This window comes from Porites lutea, chromosome 6, assembly GCF_958299795.1.
Source record: "Porites lutea chromosome 6, jaPorLute2.1, whole genome shotgun sequence".
NCBI classification, from domain to species: domain Eukaryota; kingdom Metazoa; phylum Cnidaria; class Anthozoa; order Scleractinia; family Poritidae; genus Porites; species Porites lutea.
This window is the reverse complement of record NC_133206.1, coordinates 32403583-32424313: the sequence shown is the minus strand read 5'-3', so window position 1 is coordinate 32424313 and position 20731 is coordinate 32403583. Positions and strand designations below refer to the sequence as shown.

Below are 20731 nucleotides of genomic sequence, written 5' to 3'. Positions count from 1 at the left end.
CCCTTCCCTGGATTGTCATCTTGGTGTCACTATGGTAACCGAAACCTGGAAAGAAAAGTAGCCCATTCTCCAAAGAGTTCTGATCGCCAAAAGATATCAAGATAATCGATCCCAATAAACACGTGAAAGCATTAGATACTGTGAACAATATAAAACGTTCGTAGTATTTGTGCTGTGAGTCAAAACTACTACCAGTAGGGTGTGTCGCTCTGTGCTTGAACTTAGCACTTTGACCCGGAAAGGCGGTCATTTGGTGATTGTAACCATGTGTCGGGTGGTTTTCTCTCTCCTTTTCCTACTTCCTAAGGCTCTCAGAAAGGAAGGCGAGGGCGTCGCATCACGTGTAGGTTGTATATATTGCTGCTTTTCCTCCTTAGTCTGATAGCATTTCGTCCCTGTACGCGAAGTAATCCAGTTTTTTCCTCTCCTCTTATGCACTGGACCATTAGTTTTGGAATTCAGTTGATGAGAAGACACGTTTAAAAAGCAGATATCGTGACATTGTTGTAATCTGTGAAAAAATGTCTCACATGATCGGACAGAACTGGTTTGGTCCTTCCTTCCCCACTACCCCCAGACTGGTGAGCCAGAGGGGAGCAAATCACTGCGTGACGTGTTATACCATGTGACTGATTGTTGTTCAAGAATACCAGAACTTCGTCAATCTGGTCAAGTCCCTTCTTCCTGTCACAACAGTTTTGGTCCTGGTGAAGTGTTTTATTGGATAAGTTCCATACTATTATTCAAGAAGGCAAGTATTTTTATGTCTTTTGGTGGTTATCTAACAAGATATTTTTGGATGCCCCCGAAGATCGTTTCCACAACTGAAGAATCTCCCGGAGAATCTCCCTCGATTAAAAAATTCCGTTGACGTTTATTTATCATTCAAGCTAATTACACTTCATTCTTATATTAGCACTTAAAGGGTATATTCATTCTTTAGTCATAAACTATAAACTGGTGCCTTTATTTACGCTAATTCCTATAACACATTCGCGAATGGAGAACAAAGTCATAAACTGTCAATTTCGGTAGACGAGGTCTTCGTGGTCTCTGCTAAGTCCTCCCATGTAACTGCCCTTCTTATAGACTCCGTCAACGCTGTAGGCTTTTCAGTTTACTTCGTATTTATCTGGTTCTAAAGTTAAAGCGAGTCATTTTTGCCTGCATCGCAAATGCGGTAGAGACAGGTTGTATCAGCTTTCTATTTGACGGCATCTCAGGTAATAGACGGAATGTTAATTTTATAACACTCATGAATAACCAGCTATAGGTGAGATTATTTAGCAAACTACAGATTTTGGCGGCGAAACGTTTTTCCTCTTGAATTTTTATGCTGTAGACACAAATATATATCAAAAATCTTTCCAAACCACGGAGAGATTTACGCTACGACACACACTGAAGTAGGAGTAAAATGCAGCTGGCCATGAATCATGCATTTAAATGTCTTCCTTATCATGTTATCCACTTGAAAGAAACCAGAAGATACGTATAAGGTTGCTTAGAATGATGTCGAGAGCGCAGTGTCCATGTTCACTAATGCTCTAGTTCCTACACTACTAAATTGGCAAAATGTAATTTTAAGGACATCATACATTAAAAACATTGTTTTGAATCAATCTTAACAACGTATAAACTGCGAGTCTATTTTCAAGTTATGGGGGATTTCCTGTGTATTGTAGTAAACGGAAATGACATCTATATAAAACAGAAAAGAAAGTGTAGCGCATGACTGGTCATGAAAGCTCCAAATGTATCTATTACCAGGTCAAGAATTGCTAACAGGAATTTCGTAACCTTTGACTACGTCAAAAGGAGGAGTTTGCATATATCCCATCATGCTTTGCGTTTGAACTATATTATCAAACTCTATTCGTCACGTGATACTGTTAGTTCAAGATGGACGCCGTGGAGAGAAGGCCGTGCGACGTGAAGCTATTCAAAGATAATCGCTACGTATGGCTTCATTGAATCGATCTGGAAAGCCGATTCGAGCTTACAGTCAAAAGCTTTCCACTTTTGAAGGTCAAGCTTGTTTACGGCCACTTTTCGTTCATGTGGGATTTGTCGGAACGAAGACTAGTAATGTTGCCCGACTCGGATGATGTGATGTCGAAATTAACTGGAGTAAAATCGCCTTGTTGTATCGACGTGAAGTCAAGTGATGGAGCGCCTTGCTCTAGGTGTATCTGTGTTCCATGACGATTCATGAGATCGGCGCTTGCTCTCGGGTTTACCCGGAGAGTCGAACGTAGGTACATGTCTACGTTTTAGACTTCCCGCCTCCATAACAAACAAACCTAAAAGGAACAATTCAGGACGTCGGATGAATATTTCTAGTGATTTAGATCTCAAATAATACCAAAAGGAATCCAAAATAAACCTAACGATACATACAAATATGTCTATTGCAAATCCATAAAACAAAGCACGTGGAAAAGGAACAAGATCATGCGGAATTTGCGTCACACAAAAGCACAGTCAATTCTTAACAGACCAAAATTTGCACGCTTTTCTTGGTCGTCTAAGGTTAAAACTAGAGAGGTCAAAAGAGGTCAAGACCCGTTTTCTGAATATTCAACCTTCACTTTCTGAAATGGAACTACCGTTGAGATTTATATTTGCATTAAACATTATGCAAATTAATAAAGATAGGAACCACTCGACTGTAAACACAAACACAAAGGCGCGCTATTGAAAAAACCCTCTATTGTTTCATTGAACTCTTGACGCTTGACGACCATAAAGCGCCGAAAAAATAAAACTAACGAAAACTTGAAAGAAAAATTCATAAAAAATGGTAAAATCACTTACCTGGAGTACGCCAAAGTTGGCAAAATGGCAGGCTAAAAATCACTCATTAACGGAAAGACGACCGCCTTCGACCCGCCATTTTCATAACAAGCGTAACGAAATTGCACCAAAGCATGCTGGGATATATGCAAAATCCTCCTTTACTACGTCATAACCTGGGCCGGCGTCACTGGTCGCCACTGAGTTTCTGAACAGTTTGTGACATTTTAAAAATGGAAGCACCTACAGCACTATTACAGCGAACCAACGGGACAGAGCTTAATGTTTCCTAGAAATGGACTTGTAGGCATGAAAGTGTTCAAAATTTTAGCACAGAAAGAAATATGAGATAATTGCGGTCACTTTTTCGGACTATTTGGGCTCTTCCGGTCTGCGTGGCAGCTGTCGAGAGGAAAAGGGAAATGAGGAGGAGGGGGGGCAGAAGGGAATTAGGGAGAGAAGGAAAAGGACGCCTACTTCCCTGTCCCGCTTTTCAACCCCCCCCCCCCCACCCCCACCCCCTCCACTGCCCCCTTCCTCTTACGTCTGCCACGCAGGCTAGTACTTCAAGGAGGTTTACAGAGAGAATAAGGCTCCCCAGCCCCCACGCGTTTTGTTTTTCCTAGTTTTCTCGATCCGCTGGCCCTGTAGCTATCTCTGAGCCTGGCATTGTTAACGGGCAATAAATTCGTAGATTGTTGCTTTCAGTGGTACGTCAGTTTATTACGCCAGTAAAGTTATGAACCCACTTGTTGCAATTTAAACAGCTATAATGATAGAACACTTCAATTCAATAAGTTTAGTGCCTAACAGACAGTTGGAAAGTTACTGGAAAGTGCATTAATCTTCATTTTGGAAGCGCCTAAAAGGTCTAGGTATCTCAGTATATACCCAACTGCGTTATCACTTATTCATTCTTTATCTGTATCTTTATTGCCTAATTCATTCCTGAGACTGTATTTGATACACGTCTGTTTTACTCTCTACAGTCAACTCTCTCTAAGACGGACACCTTTTGCACCGTCACCAAATGCGGGAGTGTCCGTCAAAGATAGAGTCAGATAAAGTGAGTATAGAAAGGCAGGGACCAATTCAGTGAAGGTCTCCGTTTTACAGAGGTGTCCGTCTTATGAAGGTGTCCGTTAAGAGAGAGTCGAATAGGTCGAATTGGTTTTAGAAACGAATTCAAGCGTGAGTTGTCAAGTGCATGATGAAGCAAGTTATCTAATGATTGATTACGTGGCAATCGTGGTAAGGTGATTGAGCGATTTTTGTTAATCGACATGAGTAGAGTTGTGATTAACAAGGCGCGTACAAACCCCTTAAGTTCTTCGTACCGTTATATATGGAAAAAACCGTAAATTGAATTGGCAAACAGCGCAATGAGAAAGTGCCTCTTGAGATTCCTTAATTTACTGTAACTTACTAATTTTCGCTCTAACTTAATTTCGCGAAAATTGAGAAGGCCTATTTCACGAAAATTTAATTCGACCATTTGGAAGGACAAAATGCTGTGATCAAACGTAAAAAGGAACTTTCAGATAAAGTTGTAATTTCGCAAAAGAGGTTTTGAAAGTTTTAGGCTACGGAGGATGATTCAATATGATTGTTAAACATGAGGAGAATGCTTTAAAATTTACTGAAGAAAAGTATTATTTCCGTTAACGCCGTAAAGTTGGGTCTGCGAAGTGTAAACTTACTTTTTTATTTAATATAGTCGACTCTCTCTTAACGGACACCTTGAATTGGTCCCTGCCTTTTTTTAACCCTTTTATCTGACTCTCTAAAAGACGGACATCTCTCTAAGGCGGACACTTGGTGCCGGTGACAAGGTGAGTTTGAGAGAGTTGACCATACATGTCTTTTTTAAAGAGGTGTTCGTTAAGAGAGAGTGGACCGTAGGTCTATGTCGTCACTGAAAGTCTAAAGTGCCGTAGTACATACTGCGAACAATTAAGGGACCACATCATGAGTCAAGTGGTCGTTTACAAAAGAGTTTGAAGACAATGGAAAACTATAAAACCGTCAGGCCAAGAAGTGATTGCGGTCGCTTATGAGAGGTGGTCGTTTACGAAGGGTTCTAATTATAGGGCTTTGCCTGGGAAAATTTTGGCGTTTTGAATAGGTGGTCGCGAGAGGTGGTCGACTGCACTTGCCCCAGCCACAAAACGTTTACAAAGAACAGGTAATCGGAAAAAATGTACCGATATTTCGATAATTTTAAGGTGGCTCTGAACCCTCGCAAAAGCAAAAGAACGGAATGATGCATTTGTCGACACCTCAGTGTAAACCAATGCGTCAAGTTTCCTTTTACATTTTGAGATTATTAAAATCTGCTTTCGTGTCGGGGAAGTCTTAAAGCACGCTCAGATCAAGCAGTAAAGGTTCCGGTACATTGTTCAATTCACTGTGCGATGTTTACCACCCTTTAGATTGACTGCGGCTTCACATTTGGGAAATCAACTTTAATTTTGTACTTTTTATTGATTTCGTTTAAACTTAACCGTCGCTCATTGCCATTTTTCACACATTCAGAGGATGAAGTTTACAACAAACAAATATATAATTATTCTTCAGCACTTAACTACAGGTGGCCAATATATGAATTTATCGGTGACGCAGCCAAGCGGATAGGCGTTGGTGGGCCAAGTACTTCAGCTTGTTAAAGATATTGTAAATATGTCGGTTTTCCGTTTTGGCATGATCGAAATTGTTTGCGGCATGACTATAAACAATATAGAACGCTTTGAACCAGACTAGAACGTACATAAGGTCACCTTAGACTTCAAACGGAGGTAGGTGTGCCCTAACTAGAACTTAGTGAAAATAGTAATTTGACGTGAAACGACCGACAAGAGCTAATTTTTAAAAAAAATCCAGTGACTTCATTAGCAATTCTACTCCATTTTTTCACACAAAATGTCTATAAGTGGTCAAACTGCATAAAATGGGTAGCAATTACGCTGAATATTGGCAAATATTTATAGGTCTTGAAAGTAGTTCAGGTATATTACAAGAAAGACTTATATACTAACAACATTTTAGTTACAATTCCTGCATCGGTCTTCCAATTAAATTACCTTTGGAAGAAAATTTATGTTACTTTTTACTTTAGTTATATATTGAATAATCTAATCTCTCAATAGAACTTTGTTTATTTTTAAAGGTATTTGTGCGATAAGCGATTTCGTTTAAAAGTAATTTCTTTTACATTGACCTCGTTGCACTTGTTGCTTTGTTCCTGAACATCCGAAAAACGATTTTAAAAGGTTCGTTACATTTGCAATATAGTGATTTAGATCTCGGTCTGATTGTCGCGATGACAACGATCGAAAACTATGAAGCGGTGACGTTTACAGATAAAATACTCCGAACACGTTCGAACTCAGTGAACTTTGTGAGTTTCGCAACTATTTTCGTGTTTTTATTCCCATGTGTAGTGTTTGCATCTCGCTGAGTACCGCCCACAAGTAGCTTTGTTTGAAATTCTGTTATCACCGTCTGGACAGAATACTTTCCAGTTATTTCATTGGCTTGTTCTTGCTAATAAAGCGTTTGTTTTTTGTCTTCAGCGAAGAAAGAAGTTCTTAAGTTTGTATTGTTCGTCCTTTAGAAGGCGATATTATAATCAGTCTACTGCTCTCATTTGCTATTTCTGGTGTTTGCGTTCTATGTAATTAATGCAAAAAGAGATCTGTTCAAAAGCTAAGCAAGCTACAGTGGCGTTTTTCGTTCGCAACTAAGCGATGTGTAAAGACAAAGCGGAAGCGCTTACTAAAAGAACGGTTCTACTAGACATCGACCCAGTTTTGAAAATCAATTTGGTAAGTATTTTATTTTCGCATGAAGTTTTTTTAAGTAGAAACAGGAAAAAAAGTAAGAAAATGTGCTTTGTCAAACTGATGCGCGCACAATTTAGTTCGCGGAGAAAAGCTCGCTGAGAAGGAATCAGATAGTAGACGTCAAAGACATCTGGCCTTCTTTGTTCTGATCAACTAGTTTTCTAACATCGTAAAGGTCGAATTTCGTTTGACAAATTATCTCACGTGCGTGTATTTTATAGAACGGATTAAAAAACTCAGTTTCGACAAATTCATGGAGATGAATTTATTGACATATGAAGCATAGTAAAGTCCATGCGACATTCACCATATCATTTCGCGAAAGCAGATCAATCATTAAAAAGAATTTTAAGTAAAGCAGTCCTTCGTTTAGGATGAAAACTGATTAGCATTGAACGTGGGCTTTTAGAGTTGTTTATTTTTCAATATTTTATTTCTATTCGAGGGGAAGGCAATAAGTTTTTTATCGTACATGTCACCCGTACAGTCGTGCTGTGAGCATACTGCAGCTGCACAAAGCAACGAAAACTACTTTCGTTGATTTTTGGCATAGTTCGTTACTCTACAGTCCAGATTTTTAAGCAAAACAAACATTGTACTGTGACGAATGGTGATCATTTAACCTCAATTGTCTGAGCAAATAAACTATATTTAACTTACTTCGCCGGCTGGTATTGCAAGACAATAGTTCTAAGCATTACCGGTTAAAAATTTAGTGTCTTTAAAAAATTATAGTATCTTGAGCGTAGTTTATTCATAGTTTATTAGTTTGTGCCACATATCTCACAGGAGTAGCCGACCCTTTGGAACTCATCGAGAACCTCTCCAAAGTTTTATACCGACCTTTTGTAATCTTTTGGGATAAAACAGTTGCGGGTCAATTAGACGCGGTTTTTCGGTGACGAAGCGTGCGTAATCGACATCTTTTAGCCGCGGTTTTTGTGGTTTCTGTCGACTTCTAAGAAGATAGATGACTTTTTAATTAAAATTCTATAAGTAATAGAGGTTTGCTGCGAGTGGAAAGTGCTCAAAGTAGCTCGTAAATACTGAACCACCACAATGACAGAAAACAGCTGCAATCGCTTATTAGTGTGCCGAAGTCTCGAAAGCAATCACCTTAAATGAGTAGGAAAACTGAGTAAGAAGTACTAGCAGGGCTTCATACTAAATTATAGAGGTTTTGTGCAAAAGTGGAAAGGACAAGGTAGCTTGTAAGTATTCACCACAAGTGACTAAAGAAAGACGCTATAGCTTGTCAAGCGGTTTGTCGAAACCGAAAGCAATTATATCTTAATTGATTACGAAAAAGTTAAAAGTACTAGGCTTTGTAGAGGCCAGCTTTTCTGCAAAAGTGAAATGCTCAATGCAGCTTGTAAATAATCACCGCAAGTGACTGAAACGATGCAACAGTTTGTTAGGTAGCGTTCAGTAATCTTGAAAGCAATTATCTTTATTGATTAGGAAAAATATAGGAGTACCAGGCTTTACAGTAGTGGTTATTGCTTGAGACATACATAAGAATAAATTCCTGTTTTCTCGTTTCTTGTAGCTACCGTGACATTAATCCCTAAAGCATGAGTAATACCTGTCAAATGTAGTTCGGACTTTTGGCTTCACGCGTCACTTCACAGACGTTTGTAATGTCAAGATGTTTGATCAATATCATTGAGTATACTGAGTTGTAACATTTTTCTGTAATTTTACCAATCGGTGATATCAACAATGCTTTAGCTGTATCTTAGAAATCTTTTTGGAGGTGAAAAACGCAGATGTAGTTTACAGAACGGCAGCAAAGAGACAATTTTTTGCCAGTGTAAACAAAGAACTTATGAAGCAACCATAGTACTATTCAGAGTGTGACACAAACAAGGCAATAATTAGACGTGTTAATTAATAGGAAAAAATTAACATTTCCTGTTTATGTAGAATCAGCTTGATCGACAAAACCTGGGCTTTGAATATCACGGAACGATCTTTCTCAAAAGCGTTTGCGCGAAACACATCTTAAAATAGGCACTTCTTGCGAAATGGACCAAAAAGCATTTATTGACTGATAGAGGCTGTTTGTTATTTGAATTTTTTTTTCTAAGTGGACTATTATCTTGGCCAACAATTATGAACAATAGAGTTGGTGTTAAAACACTCGACTACGCGGTCTTTACACTTCAGGTCCTGTTTCCCGTGGGAGAGCATTATGTGATATGGACTTTTTTTCTTTTGTTAAGAGAGATTTTTGAAAAATGGTCAATTCAAACAACACCAATTATTAGTACTGTAACGTTATAACGTAAGAACCAAGCACATTGTACTTCATCCACGAACAAGCACAACAGAACAGGTCAAAGACTACATCAATTTTGTTTTAGTACAACTTTATAACTTAAAACAAACTGCTTGTTAGAAAGAGTAGAACTGTCACGGATCCTTTTACAGTATCTTGCCGTTGAATGGACGACATAAACTGTTTATGTTCTAAAGAAGCGAGTTTGGGGGCTTCCCTGAGAAAGAACGACGGCCGAAACAAACGGAGACTTAAGTTAACTTAAATTTCACTCTCCTTTTTATTTTTGTGCTAATCGTTACGTAATACATGTTGACACAGGGTTCGCAAATACGCCAAATTTGGCGTATTTTACGCCAAAATTCTTCAGATGACTCCACAGAGGTTACGGAGGGAGTCACTTCGACTCCAGAAATTTTCGGTAACAAACAGGGAGCCACTTCGACTCCAGAAATTTTCGGTAACAATGACAGTTTTGTCCTTACCTTTTTCGCAACAAATACAATTTACGTTAATTGTAAACGTTGTAAACCTTAATTAAAACATCAAAATTAAAGAATTATGCTGCACGACAAAACAGGAGGAGGGTAAATTACGATCAAAGTTTACTCGATGACCGCCATCATGGATTTGAGCTTTTCAGGTCAGTGGACCGCCACAGCTACTTCGTGTATCCTTCACGATAGTGTATACATGCCAGGACGACGTGCTGAAAAGTCTGAAAATGGCTTTTTTCGTTGTGATACTTGACTCCAAATATTCCAAAATGACTCCAAAATTTGTGAAGTAGAAGTCACAGTGACTCCACTCATCAATAAAATTTGCAAACCCTGTTGACATCTTTTCTGACTTTACAGATATTACTATATGATTGTAAAGAGAAGAGTGTCCGATGAATTATGGAGGACGTGGTCTTTAACGACGAAGGATTTGACGAAGGTATTGAGGAATCGAACTTCCCCGTGGCACCCGACCCTTACGACTGCACGTTGCAAATAACAGTCCCTTGGGGGGAGGCTAATGGCATTAAAAGGCTTTACTCGCCTATGCTGGAGGGACTGGATCCCACATTTCAGTTCATTTCTATCAGTGAGAGCGATGATGTCGATTCTACCCTCCTTTCGTACGGAGACGAGGATAAACAAAAACAGGACGATGCTTTTGTGCGTTGTCAAGCAATTAGCATCGTTCTTTTCCTGTACGAAGCGTTTGGACGATTGTCAGCTATAGATGTTCAAGAGCACTTGCATTTCGCTCCTTGGTATTTTCATCACCGGGTGGAACTCCCTAAGGGTGTTAAACCCAGAATCACAGCCCACCAGGATTTTTATCAGACATTCCCCGGGCTACCCCTGTGGTCAATTTGCCCGGTTCACTACGGCAACGAACACTTACGCTTCCATGTTTTTGCGAGAAACTTTATCGAGATGAGGTCGTTTTATGAGATCTTAACTGGAAAGAAGCCGAGCGGTGGATCTGCAGGATTCTGTTTCTTCACCCTTTATAGTCAGAGTGGTTTTGATGTTCAACTTTCCCTTAAACATTTACCTCAAATTATCCCTATACCTTCGAGGTCTATTCGGTTAAAGATGAAAATCAAAGATATTAACGTAATATTGCCCCATTTGACTGACTCACCCGTTCATAGAGAGGAAGCCTTGTGGATTGTAAAGGACCCGGATGGGAACGAGCTTATTCTCGAGGAGACTGAGTCCTTCCCCCATAGAAGGAAAACGGGACGCCTTTTGTCTAACACAAGTCTGGAGACGTCAGACTATGAGACGGCGTCCATAGATACAGAGAGTCTTGCCGGAAATATGGACCTTTCTCCTCAAGGGACACTTAACTCAAGCTTCCATGATCGTTTTACCCTATTATAACAGTAGACGTCCTCATAACTTATATCGTCCTCATATCTTATAGCCTGCGAGATCAGACGCCCTTTTCCGCCCTTGTTTCACCCCCCAAGGGAAACAAGTGCCGAAAAAGGCGTCTCGTCTCGCAGGCTACCCATACCCCACCCCCCTCAAAAGTCAAGTGGTCGGCCCCAAACTTAACCTCAGCGAGCGGTCACCATTCGCGAGTAACTGTTACACTCCAACGTCATAATTTTTTCAGTGTTGTCGTCTCAGAGACGTTTGGCGGGAAACAGTTCTGTCGTCAGATGTCATGTGACATCGGAGTAACCAATGAGAGCGGGCGCTTTTGGAGAAAAAATTCCGGTTATATAACAATTAGCAATTATTCCATGTCGCATAAATGGGAACAAATTAGTTTCATCATCAAATTACCTCACTTTTTATTGTGTTCAGTTGACGTCAAGTTATGCTCAAGGGGCTGACTTAAATAATCACGTGAAAGACATTTACTTTATTTTTTCCTCTAGAAGTTTCACTTTCGTACTTTTGTTTCGTTATCTTTACTTCAAAACTTTGTTACATCTAATTACCTTGTGATCTTTGTTTCTTCGTCAAATTTCGTTTAAAGCTTTATAGATCGGTAATTTCTAATAGTTCCTACTTAACTCATCGCTCAGAGAAATAGTATGTTTTTGTCCCAATGACGTGGTGCCTTTGATATATTTCATTACTGAATGCAAAACTGATTGCTATTATCATCTCTATGATTAATATTCATTCAGTTTTAGTACAATAAGGCACCAGAGCATATTAATGAGAGTGAAATAATGAGTTTTAAAAAATAGACCTGTCATACGTCGCATTAGATTCGGGTTGAGTTAATAAAAACGAAAAAAGAACTGTCGTGCATAAACTACATAAAACGTTAACCAAGTCTCTTCGTAAAAAGGAATCTGTTAAACGCAAAGGAGAGAACGAAAAGAATGCCATGGTTATTCAGAAAATAAATATCCACCCCATTATCATTTACAATGATCGAACTGTCTGGAATTATCCGTTGTTTTCCTTCAATTATTAATAAAGACAGTTTTGAGGGTCTTTTGAATTTAATTTACTCACCTCTTGACTGGTTTTACTTCTCCGAATTTCTTTGCTTAAGTGGCTCCCAAGGATTTCATAAGGATATCATACTTTGATGTTATCCGTTAAATCATTGAAGACTGTGAAGCGATGTTTTTCCTCTGTCTTTTTCTGGAGCGGATGAGAGTTACTAGCGACTCTTTGCGATATTGTGAAGGCGGATCGTTTTGAATTTTCTATTCGTTAAATTTAGAATTGTTTGGAAACTTCGTATTCACCTGCTGTTAACCTATTGTTGCCCTGTCAACCTCGCTTAATGGAGTAACGTCATTATAAACAGAAGAAAGTCAAGTACTTGACGAAAAACCGAAATTCTTCACCTGCTTTTCAGTGACTTCGTAAAATGTTCTACTGCTACTAGGTGGAGGGAAAGAAACTATAGCAGTTGTAAACCTGGAAACTAATCAACTTCAGGACGGTAGAAATGGCGATCTTAAAGGACGATTCGGAGAGATCACCCTTTCATTCTTATTACAGACCCAGTGTTGATGATTTTACCAGCATACTAGACAGACTGAAGGCAAGACGACTTCAAAGTACACTGGAATTTTCGATTTCTCCAACCTGTTTGGATGAAGGGAACGAAACTAAACATGAAAAACAAGAACGGCTCCGTCAAGAAGCTCTGCAGAGGGAACAGTACCTTTTGTCGATGAGGCCAAACAGACATATTGTGTTTGCCGCAAAATTCGCCAAAATAAAAAACCAAGGTCTCGCCAGGCGATACGAAAACCAAGTTCATACTTGGAGTCAGGAAATGGATCGAAACTTTCGAATTACAAGCACCCACACGAAAGCCTTACAAAAAGAACTTGTACGCTTGCGGAACAGAGAGGAACGTGGCACGATTCCTCAGTTAAAGCTGTCATCGTCAAATGAGAAATTTTTAAAGTACTCACGCAAAAGTCGCTCAAAGCAAAGCGACCTAAAACTTCCAAAACTTGGAAGGTTCAAAGATGAAAGTAATCGTGCGGGGCATGTGTCTGATAAAAGTAACGTACATTATGCATCAGGAAAGGCTGAGTTCAGCGATCAGTCTGTGATGCTCCCCACTTTGGAAACTGCGCAGCCTCAGAAAGATGCTGCGTAGATTCCGCAGAAAGATTTCACTTTCAGTAGTTTTAACCTTAGATAGATGTGGCTACGTTCTTGGATAGTCAATTATTTGCATTATTCCTGGGCCAAGGGAAGTAACTGTTTTAAATTTATTATTAGTCTGTTAATACTACTGACTTCCTCCTTGGAATATCTTTCCTAGCACAAGACAAACATAAAGCCTAGGGTAAAACGCCGGCGAAGAATATGATAACTTCCGCTGATTGTGGATATAAACCTTTAGCAAGAAAAATCAAATTCAGGAACTCAGGAGCGAACTTCAATCCTTGCGCTATTTAATTATAAAATTTGAGGTTTTAAAATATTTTAAGTTGACGTGAAACTCCAAATTTAGAATGTACCCCCGTTACGTTGGCAGTCACGCCTATTATTTGGTATAAATGTGACTTCTTTAATCTTTTCCCCCCATTTTCTTCCCTTCTTTCTTTTTTTTCCCTAGTGCACGGCGTGTTGTTTATGGTAAATCCTGAGTTGAGTTCCGTGTTGAAACGATATTGTACTTTCAACATATGAGGAGCAAATAATTCCTGTCCAACAGCTGTGTGCCTACATTACCAGCTTTTGGTGCGGTTTTTTGCACGCTATTCAATAAATCCAATGGGGTTGGTGGGATTATAAATCGAAAGAAATCATTTTCAGTATCGTTTGCCATCTTGAATTTTCTCAAGCTCAACCACGAGGCGATTTTCTGGCAAGTAATATTACCAGATTATTTGGCAGGCGTCTGTCACTACGCCGACCCGATTGGCTGTGGTGGTATTTATCAGGACAGGTTATACATTGTACCATCTCGCGAGGTAGTATAACTCTGCTTGAATTTTCTCGCCGTAAAGGCGAGAAAATCCCTTGTTTTTGCTTGTGAAAACAGTTTGCATTTTAAACTAGCTATTTCCGGACTTTTCCGGCTCTATCTAGTCAAAATTGGGACAAAATTGTCCCTGTGAAAACACAACCCCTGTGGTATGGGTGCGCTATCAAGAATACCATAATTTGGTGCCCTGTGTGTGTCCTCCAGGGCGAACAAAAGGGACATCAGATCTCTCTCCTCCGCAGAGGCTCCAGCTGGGTATCCCTATAAGAATAGCAGTAATTGAAAAAATAGAAAGCGCGCGGGGGACGATGGGAAGAGGGGAAAGGCGCAAGATGGCGGACAACCGCTCCAAAAACATGAATTGTAAAAAATCCGTGAAACAGAATCGAAACCCCTTTTAAACTATTATCTTCACAACAGCGTTCAAAAGCATCCAAATAGTCGGCTGGTTTAGCCAAAACCACAGAACCGCAAATCCGGCCAGAGAACCGCAAATCATATGGCAGAGGACTCTCTTCTCTCTTTCCCTTTCCCATCGTGCCCCGCGCGCTGTCTTTTTCTTTCTTCCCAGCTTCCCCACAACACAAAGACGCCTCTGGGGAGGAGAGAGACATCACATTGAATGTCGCCACATGACGGCCGAAAGCACAAAAAAAGCAACTGCTCCTTGATCTGTTTTTTGGTAGCAATTCCTACCCTTTTATGATCTACTTTTCTAAGTGACTGATTTGATTAAAAATATTCCGCCAATCACCCTTTCTACAATGGTCATTATCTCACTGGCAGCTTATTAAAGTAATGTTGTCAAGTCAAAAATCCTGAGTTTTCTTGTCTCATAACGACAGAGGGAAAATGAAGTGTGTAGGACTTTGGTGGGTATGCGGGGCGGAAGGGGGTGGGGGGGGGGGGGGTAACATGGTGCATTATGGTCTGTAAAAATGGTGAAGTGTATGCTCAAAGTCTTTGGACGGGAAACAAATTTATTGTCAACCTCGTTCTCACGGTTCTCTCCTACACGAGGTTGTTTTATTGTCAGGTGTCATGTGACTTCAAAGTAACCTTTTTGCCTGGCCACTCCTGATATATCAGGATGTGGTTATGTAACACGCGTACCCGCCCCTACCCCCTCTACTGACTATGGCCGAACCGAAATTCCTCCCTATGAATGCACTGACAGGAAGCACAATGAGAAAACATACAAAATCCTTTTTGCCGGCAAACACTTTCGTATAAAAAACTGGCCACAGAAGGGTCAGTTCTAAAGCCAAACTCAAAAGCTTATCAGCTTAGAGAGTCGTTGACTATGAGAAACGTAAAATGCAATGAATTGTTTTATCACTCTGTTATTCAGTTTCTACTGCGAATGCTAGTGAATAAACATATTAACAGGGATACCTAACGAATATTTTCTCTAAAATATCTGTTCGGAGAAGCAAATATTGCCTAGAATTTTCTATTACTCAAACATGGCTAAAAATGTCTGGATGGGCGTTCCATTCTGGTACAATTTTCGAAGCTCATCTTTTACTCCCCATGTTAGGTTAACTTTCGTAGAAAAAGAGCCCTAAAATTTTCGGATTCAAAAATATGATGGAGTGAGGAATAAGAAAATTCCCACTTTCGTAAAACGTTCAATTGCATCTGAACTTTTCTTGGATGACCGGACAGATACAAATTTTATAGCGCTTCTTGGAATGAATTTCTAGAGATCTAAGAGTACTCTGGATAACCTAAAAAGACTTTTCAATGCATTTAGGAAGAAACCTTCGTTGGGTGCAATATAAAACTCAGCAAGTATTAAGTAGCTTTTGCCCTGTTTTATCTTTCCCTGTAAATTGTGCACAGTAAAGATAAGCAAAGCGTGCGAGGGAGCGGGACTTGATATTTCCTTTTTGGCTGCCGCCATAGGCAAGTTACATTAAACCTCAGACTTAGTGTGAGCGGATATCGCCGCGATCTCTGAAATCTTTTTAACACTTCCGCAAAAAAATAAATGCGTAATTGTCTTCCGGTGTATGCTGTATAGGGCTACAAGACTGCAGTCTGATCGTCGATTAGACTCTGTTAGAGAGCCACAAACTTGTACCTTTTGTGAGTTTCTGTCTGATTATGACTTATTTAAAAAACTAAGAAATGATGAATAGCAAACATTCTCTCAATTTGCGCCCTTATCAACTTCATTCAATGCGGATTTCACTCTGAACTGCCTTTCGAGGTGGGGGAGGCGGGGGGGGGGGGCGTCGAATGGTACCCCTTTCACATACGTAGTTTAGAACTTTGTATCCCTTAGGATAGGATAGGATAGGATAGGATAAGTACTTTATTATCAACAGAGCGCCTACAAACACATGTGTTTACAACGATAACAAAGATTTAGTGCAATAATTACAGTGGTGCACATATCATATGTAGAATTTATACATTTATTAAACAACTGCTGTAAATGCACCGTTCTCTCGACTTTTTGGAAGACGTTAAATGCATCTTTTAGACCTTTTAAGCCTTTAAATCAGACCTGAATGACAGATTTCACTACCCTTTCACATACTTCAATTCACACTAACCTGAAGCCTGAATATGATAACCCTTGGGGACGGAACCTCCCCGTACAGGCCATTATAATGAGTCCCCCTCCCCCCCCCCCCCCCCCCCCCGAGTGACGTACCCTCAAGGGCAGATTCGACTTAAAAGAGGAACTTGTATTCGAACATGTGTTAATGGAAGGCCAAGAATAAATGATACAAATAGCTTTAAGCTGCAAAACATCAGGCTAATGTAGCCCCTTATTTCCTTACTTTTTTTTACTTATTCTATCATTACACCTATTTTTATTATTTCGCCCAGGATATTTATACTTTCTGCACATTTACAAAGTAATTCAATATTTTAATGAACTCTCCATCATGAGTCGTGTTTCACATGCTCTCAATAGCACCTTAAACTTCTCTTAATAAATTACTTGTAATTACGTATGCCATTCTTATCATCAACGATATCGATTGACCCATATGTTCTCCCTATCAAAATGGCCCGGACCTTCTTCCTTGCTCTCAGAGGTTATTCTCCGGGTTTTCGGATTTTTCCTTTTCTCAAAAACTGACAATTCCAAATTGGCTTTCGATTTGTAATACAAGAAAAAGCCCCATTATCCAGATACAAATTCTCCACACTGAACTCCGTACATTTAATAGGTCGTCATTTTATAAATTCCCATTACCTTTTCTCTTAGTTAAGTATTGACTTTGTGAAGGGAAAATTGATGTTGATCACTCTTGAAACTTGAGAAAGAGGGCGTGACTTCCCCCCTGGGCATGATCACAAGCTACAATAAACGCCTATAAAGCTGGTACAAATAATAGGTAAAATCTCCTTTTTATTAAATTATTTCTTTGGAGTTTGAATGAATCGTATCGTAACGACAATTCAACGGTTCAAAACATACTAATGCTGGAGTGGAAATTTCCCAAGGTCGCTGTGAATCTGTCGGTATTAATATAATCTGATGGCTGATTTTTACGTTTTAAAATAAACCACTCACCTCTTGAAATAGCATATGAAACTGATAGCTGAGTCATAAGTGCACAAAAAATTGATCAAAGTAACAGCGATCTTAAGAAAAAAAGTATATCAAATATCAACACACATAACAATCCGCAATAATATGGATTCTTAGTTTCAAAAGTTTGTTAATAATTATTATTATACTATTCAATGAAATGGTTCCCGACGAAATGGCAATCAAAGGAAGAAATAGCCATGCAATTGGAATGCCGTTTCGAAGGCTACGGAAGCTGAAATTGGCTTTTATGAAATGCTAACAAAAAAGATCAAGGAACAATTGTTTTTTAGGATGGAACATCTAACAGGCGTCTTTCAGAAATTATGTATGTTAATGGTAGAAAAACTGCATTAATGTGGGTAAAATAAATTAAAGGTCAGTTTAGGTGGTGATATTCTCCATACAGTTACTTGTTAGGTTCAATTTTTTTTTTTTTTAAACTTTTGCTTGATATTTGGGTCCAAGGGAAACTGCATAGTTTTTAAAAGTCCTTGGTTGAGTTATAAAGGAAGAGTGCTCTTTGCATCTCCCGTGATATTGTAGTAAGAGTTTCTGTCAATTTTGTTTCTTGTAATTTTAGTCAAGCAAAAACCAAAAATGCAATCGTTTAAAAGCTAATATGTCATGACGCACAAACTTAATCATAAATCACCGTATGGTAAGTAAACTGGCACTATAAATATAACAGGACCTGAGCTCTTTGTTCATTTTTTGTCAGAGGTGGTTGGAGCACTGCTTTCCCAGGGAGTAAGATGCAAGGCAAGAATAGTCTTTACCTATTGGTAAGCTTTCTTACTTTCAGAATTGATCTCTGTCAGTTTTATTGTTTAAATATTCCTAGTTCAACACGCTCTCTTTGGAATTGACTGAAAAAAAAAAACTAAAAAATGATTTTTTGGAGATTTTAGTTTCTGTATTTGAGAAAAAAATTTGTTCAACTGTAGCTCACTTTCATCTTAAACTCTTGCTTTTTTTTTCTTAGTAACTTTCTCTTCCTTTAGATTTTCTCTAGCTCCAATAAGATATGATAGCCTTTGTCTCCTCTTAATATTAGGTGACTGCCATTCTTCTGTGTCTTCACTTTTGTACGGCAAAGCTTAAGGCAAATGACGATCAGTCGCCCTTGCCCGGTTTGTCCGACGGTTCTGTACTGCCAGCTTCTAACCATCGAGTGCCATACGATTGGAAAGAAACAACACGTGATTCTTCACGTGATGAAGATGAAGCAAAAGAGTACCACAGTCCTCTCGAGGCAAAATCTGCACGCCAAGAGCCCCGGCCTACTATCAGCAGTGTAGAGTCATGTGTGGAGAGTCGTGAGTGGGTGCATTGCGGAGGTCGTCTTTTCTCATCTCTCACCTGCCGTAAATTTAGTCTTACAGCCTGTCATGAAGCTACACGTAAGTGTGGGACGAAAAGTTGTAAACCCACGTATATATACTATCCTGCATGTGGACGCACTCTTACCGCCGCTTGCACCTGTGGATGCTCCTGAACTCCAAGTTGACAGATACCGTGAAACAAATCGAAATTAGTTGAAAATGAAATTAAAACTGGACAATGTAAACAAAAGGTTTCAAAGGTTTAAAGGCTTGTTTAAAGTGTAAAGACTCCACTCAAATACTTATTAATAAACAAGTAAAACACAAAATAGATCTAGAAATAAATAGCCTGGAAACTGATTCAGATTGGTACTGTGTAGTAATAATAATTACATGTAGTTCAATATGAGTATATTCGTGCAAGAAAATTTCATCCTATATTGAGTCTGAATTAACCCTGTTGCCTCAGAGAATGATCAGCATCAAAATTCTCACTGTAATGTTAATGGTAAGGTAATCGCTATGAGAAAATGAGATATCTCTGCGGTCATTTCATTTCTATCAGTGAGAGCGATGATGTCGATTCTACCCTCCTTTTGTACAGAGACGAGGATAAACAAAAATACGACGATGCTTTTGTGCGTTGTCAAGCAATTAGCATCGTTGTTTTCCTGTACGAAGCGTTTGGACGATTGTCAGCTATAGATGTTCAAAAGCACTTACATTTCGCTCCTTGGTATTTTCATCACCGCGTGGAACTCCCTAAGGATGTTAAACCCAGAATCACAGCCCACCAGGATTTTTATCAGACATTCCCCGGGCTACCCCTGTGGTCAATTTGCCCGGTTCACTACGGCAACGAACACTTACGCTTCCATATTTTTGCGAGAAACTTTATCGAGATGAGATCGTTTTATGAGATCTTAACTGGAAAGAAGCCAAGCGGTGGATCTGCAGGATTCTGTTTCTTCACCCTTTATAGTCAGAGTGGTTTTGATGTTCAACTTTCCCTTAAACACTTACCTCAAATTATCCCCATACCTTCGAGGTCCATTCGCTTAAAGATAAAAATCAAAGATATTAACGTAATATTGCCCCATTTGACTGACTCACCCATTCATAGAGAGGAAGCCTTGTGGATTGTAAAGGACCCAGATGGGAACGACCTTATTCTCGAGGAGACTGAGTCTTGCCCCCATAGAAGGAAAACGGGACGCCTTCTGTCTAACACAAGTCTGGAGACGTCAGACTATGAGACGGCGTCCATAGATACAGAGAGTCTTGCCGGAAGTATGAACCTTTCTCCTCAAGGGACACTTAACTCAAGCTTCCATGATCGTTTTACCCTATTATAACAGTAGACGTCCTCATAACTTAAATTTCCAGCCTCAAAATACTTGCTCTCTTTTCGCTTTCGCATTTAATAGGACGTGTCATGTTTCTAGTTAGTAAGGAGCATTGAGAACTTGGTGATCAAGTTTTGAATTGTCAAATCAGTCAATAAGTGATATGTCATATAATGTCTGTGCACAATTTTGTGTAAGGGGCCGACCATTTGACTTTTGAGGGGGAGGTATGGGTGCTTTGGTTTGGGTGAGATTTTTTTTTCCCAAACCTCTGGAGTTGGAAATTTTTTCTACGACATCAAACGGTGCAAGATTTTTTTTTCTAGCATTATAAGCCATAAGAGATTTTTTTTTTCCCGTTATATAACAATTAGCAATTATTCCTGGTTTAGGCGACCTCTCTAATGTCGCATAAATAGGAAAAAATTAGTTTCATCATCAAATTACCTCACTTTTTTATCGTGTTCAGTTGATGTCAAGTTATGCTCAACGGGCTGACTTAAATAATCACGTGAAAGACATTTACTTTATTTTTTCCTCTACAAGTTTCAGTCTTGTACTTTTGTTTCGTTATCTTTACTTCAAAACTTTGTTACATCTAACTACCTTGTGACCTTTGTTTGTTCTTCAAATTTCGTTTAATGCTTTATAGATCGGTA

The 20731-nt window shown here is 39.3% G+C and overlaps 2 protein-coding genes and 1 long non-coding RNA gene across 4 annotated transcripts; all 3 read left to right on the top strand.

The window, feature by feature from the left end:
• The first annotated feature begins 5406 nt into the window (after positions 1–5406).
• On the top strand, positions 5407–10799 carry LOC140941674 (protein FAM124A-like). Of its 2 annotated transcripts, none has more exons than XM_073390691.1 (2): positions 5407–5591; positions 9777–10799. In XM_073390691.1, exon 2 carries the CDS (start codon positions 9819–9821, stop codon positions 10797–10799), a length of 981 nt encoding a protein of 326 aa, XP_073246792.1. In that variant the 5' UTR covers positions 5407–5591; positions 9777–9818. The 2 variants fall into 2 exon arrangements, with proteins under 2 accessions (XP_073246792.1, XP_073246791.1); XM_073390690.1 differs by lacking the exon at positions 5407–5591 and adding an exon at positions 6529–6620.
• Positions 10800–17984: 7185 nt separating this feature from the next.
• LOC140941440 (uncharacterized) lies at positions 17985–19095 on the top strand. The gene is made up of 2 exons (XR_012166465.1): positions 17985–18186; positions 18459–19095. It is a non-coding gene; the product is annotated as an uncharacterized lncRNA (long non-coding RNA).
• Positions 19096–19256: 161 nt separating this feature from the next.
• On the top strand, positions 19257–20138 carry LOC140942193 (protein FAM124A-like). The gene has a single exon (XM_073391157.1). It carries the CDS (start codon positions 19257–19259, stop codon positions 20079–20081), a length of 825 nt encoding a protein of 274 aa, XP_073247258.1. The 3' UTR covers positions 20082–20138.
• The last annotated feature ends 593 nt before the right edge of the window (positions 20139–20731 follow it).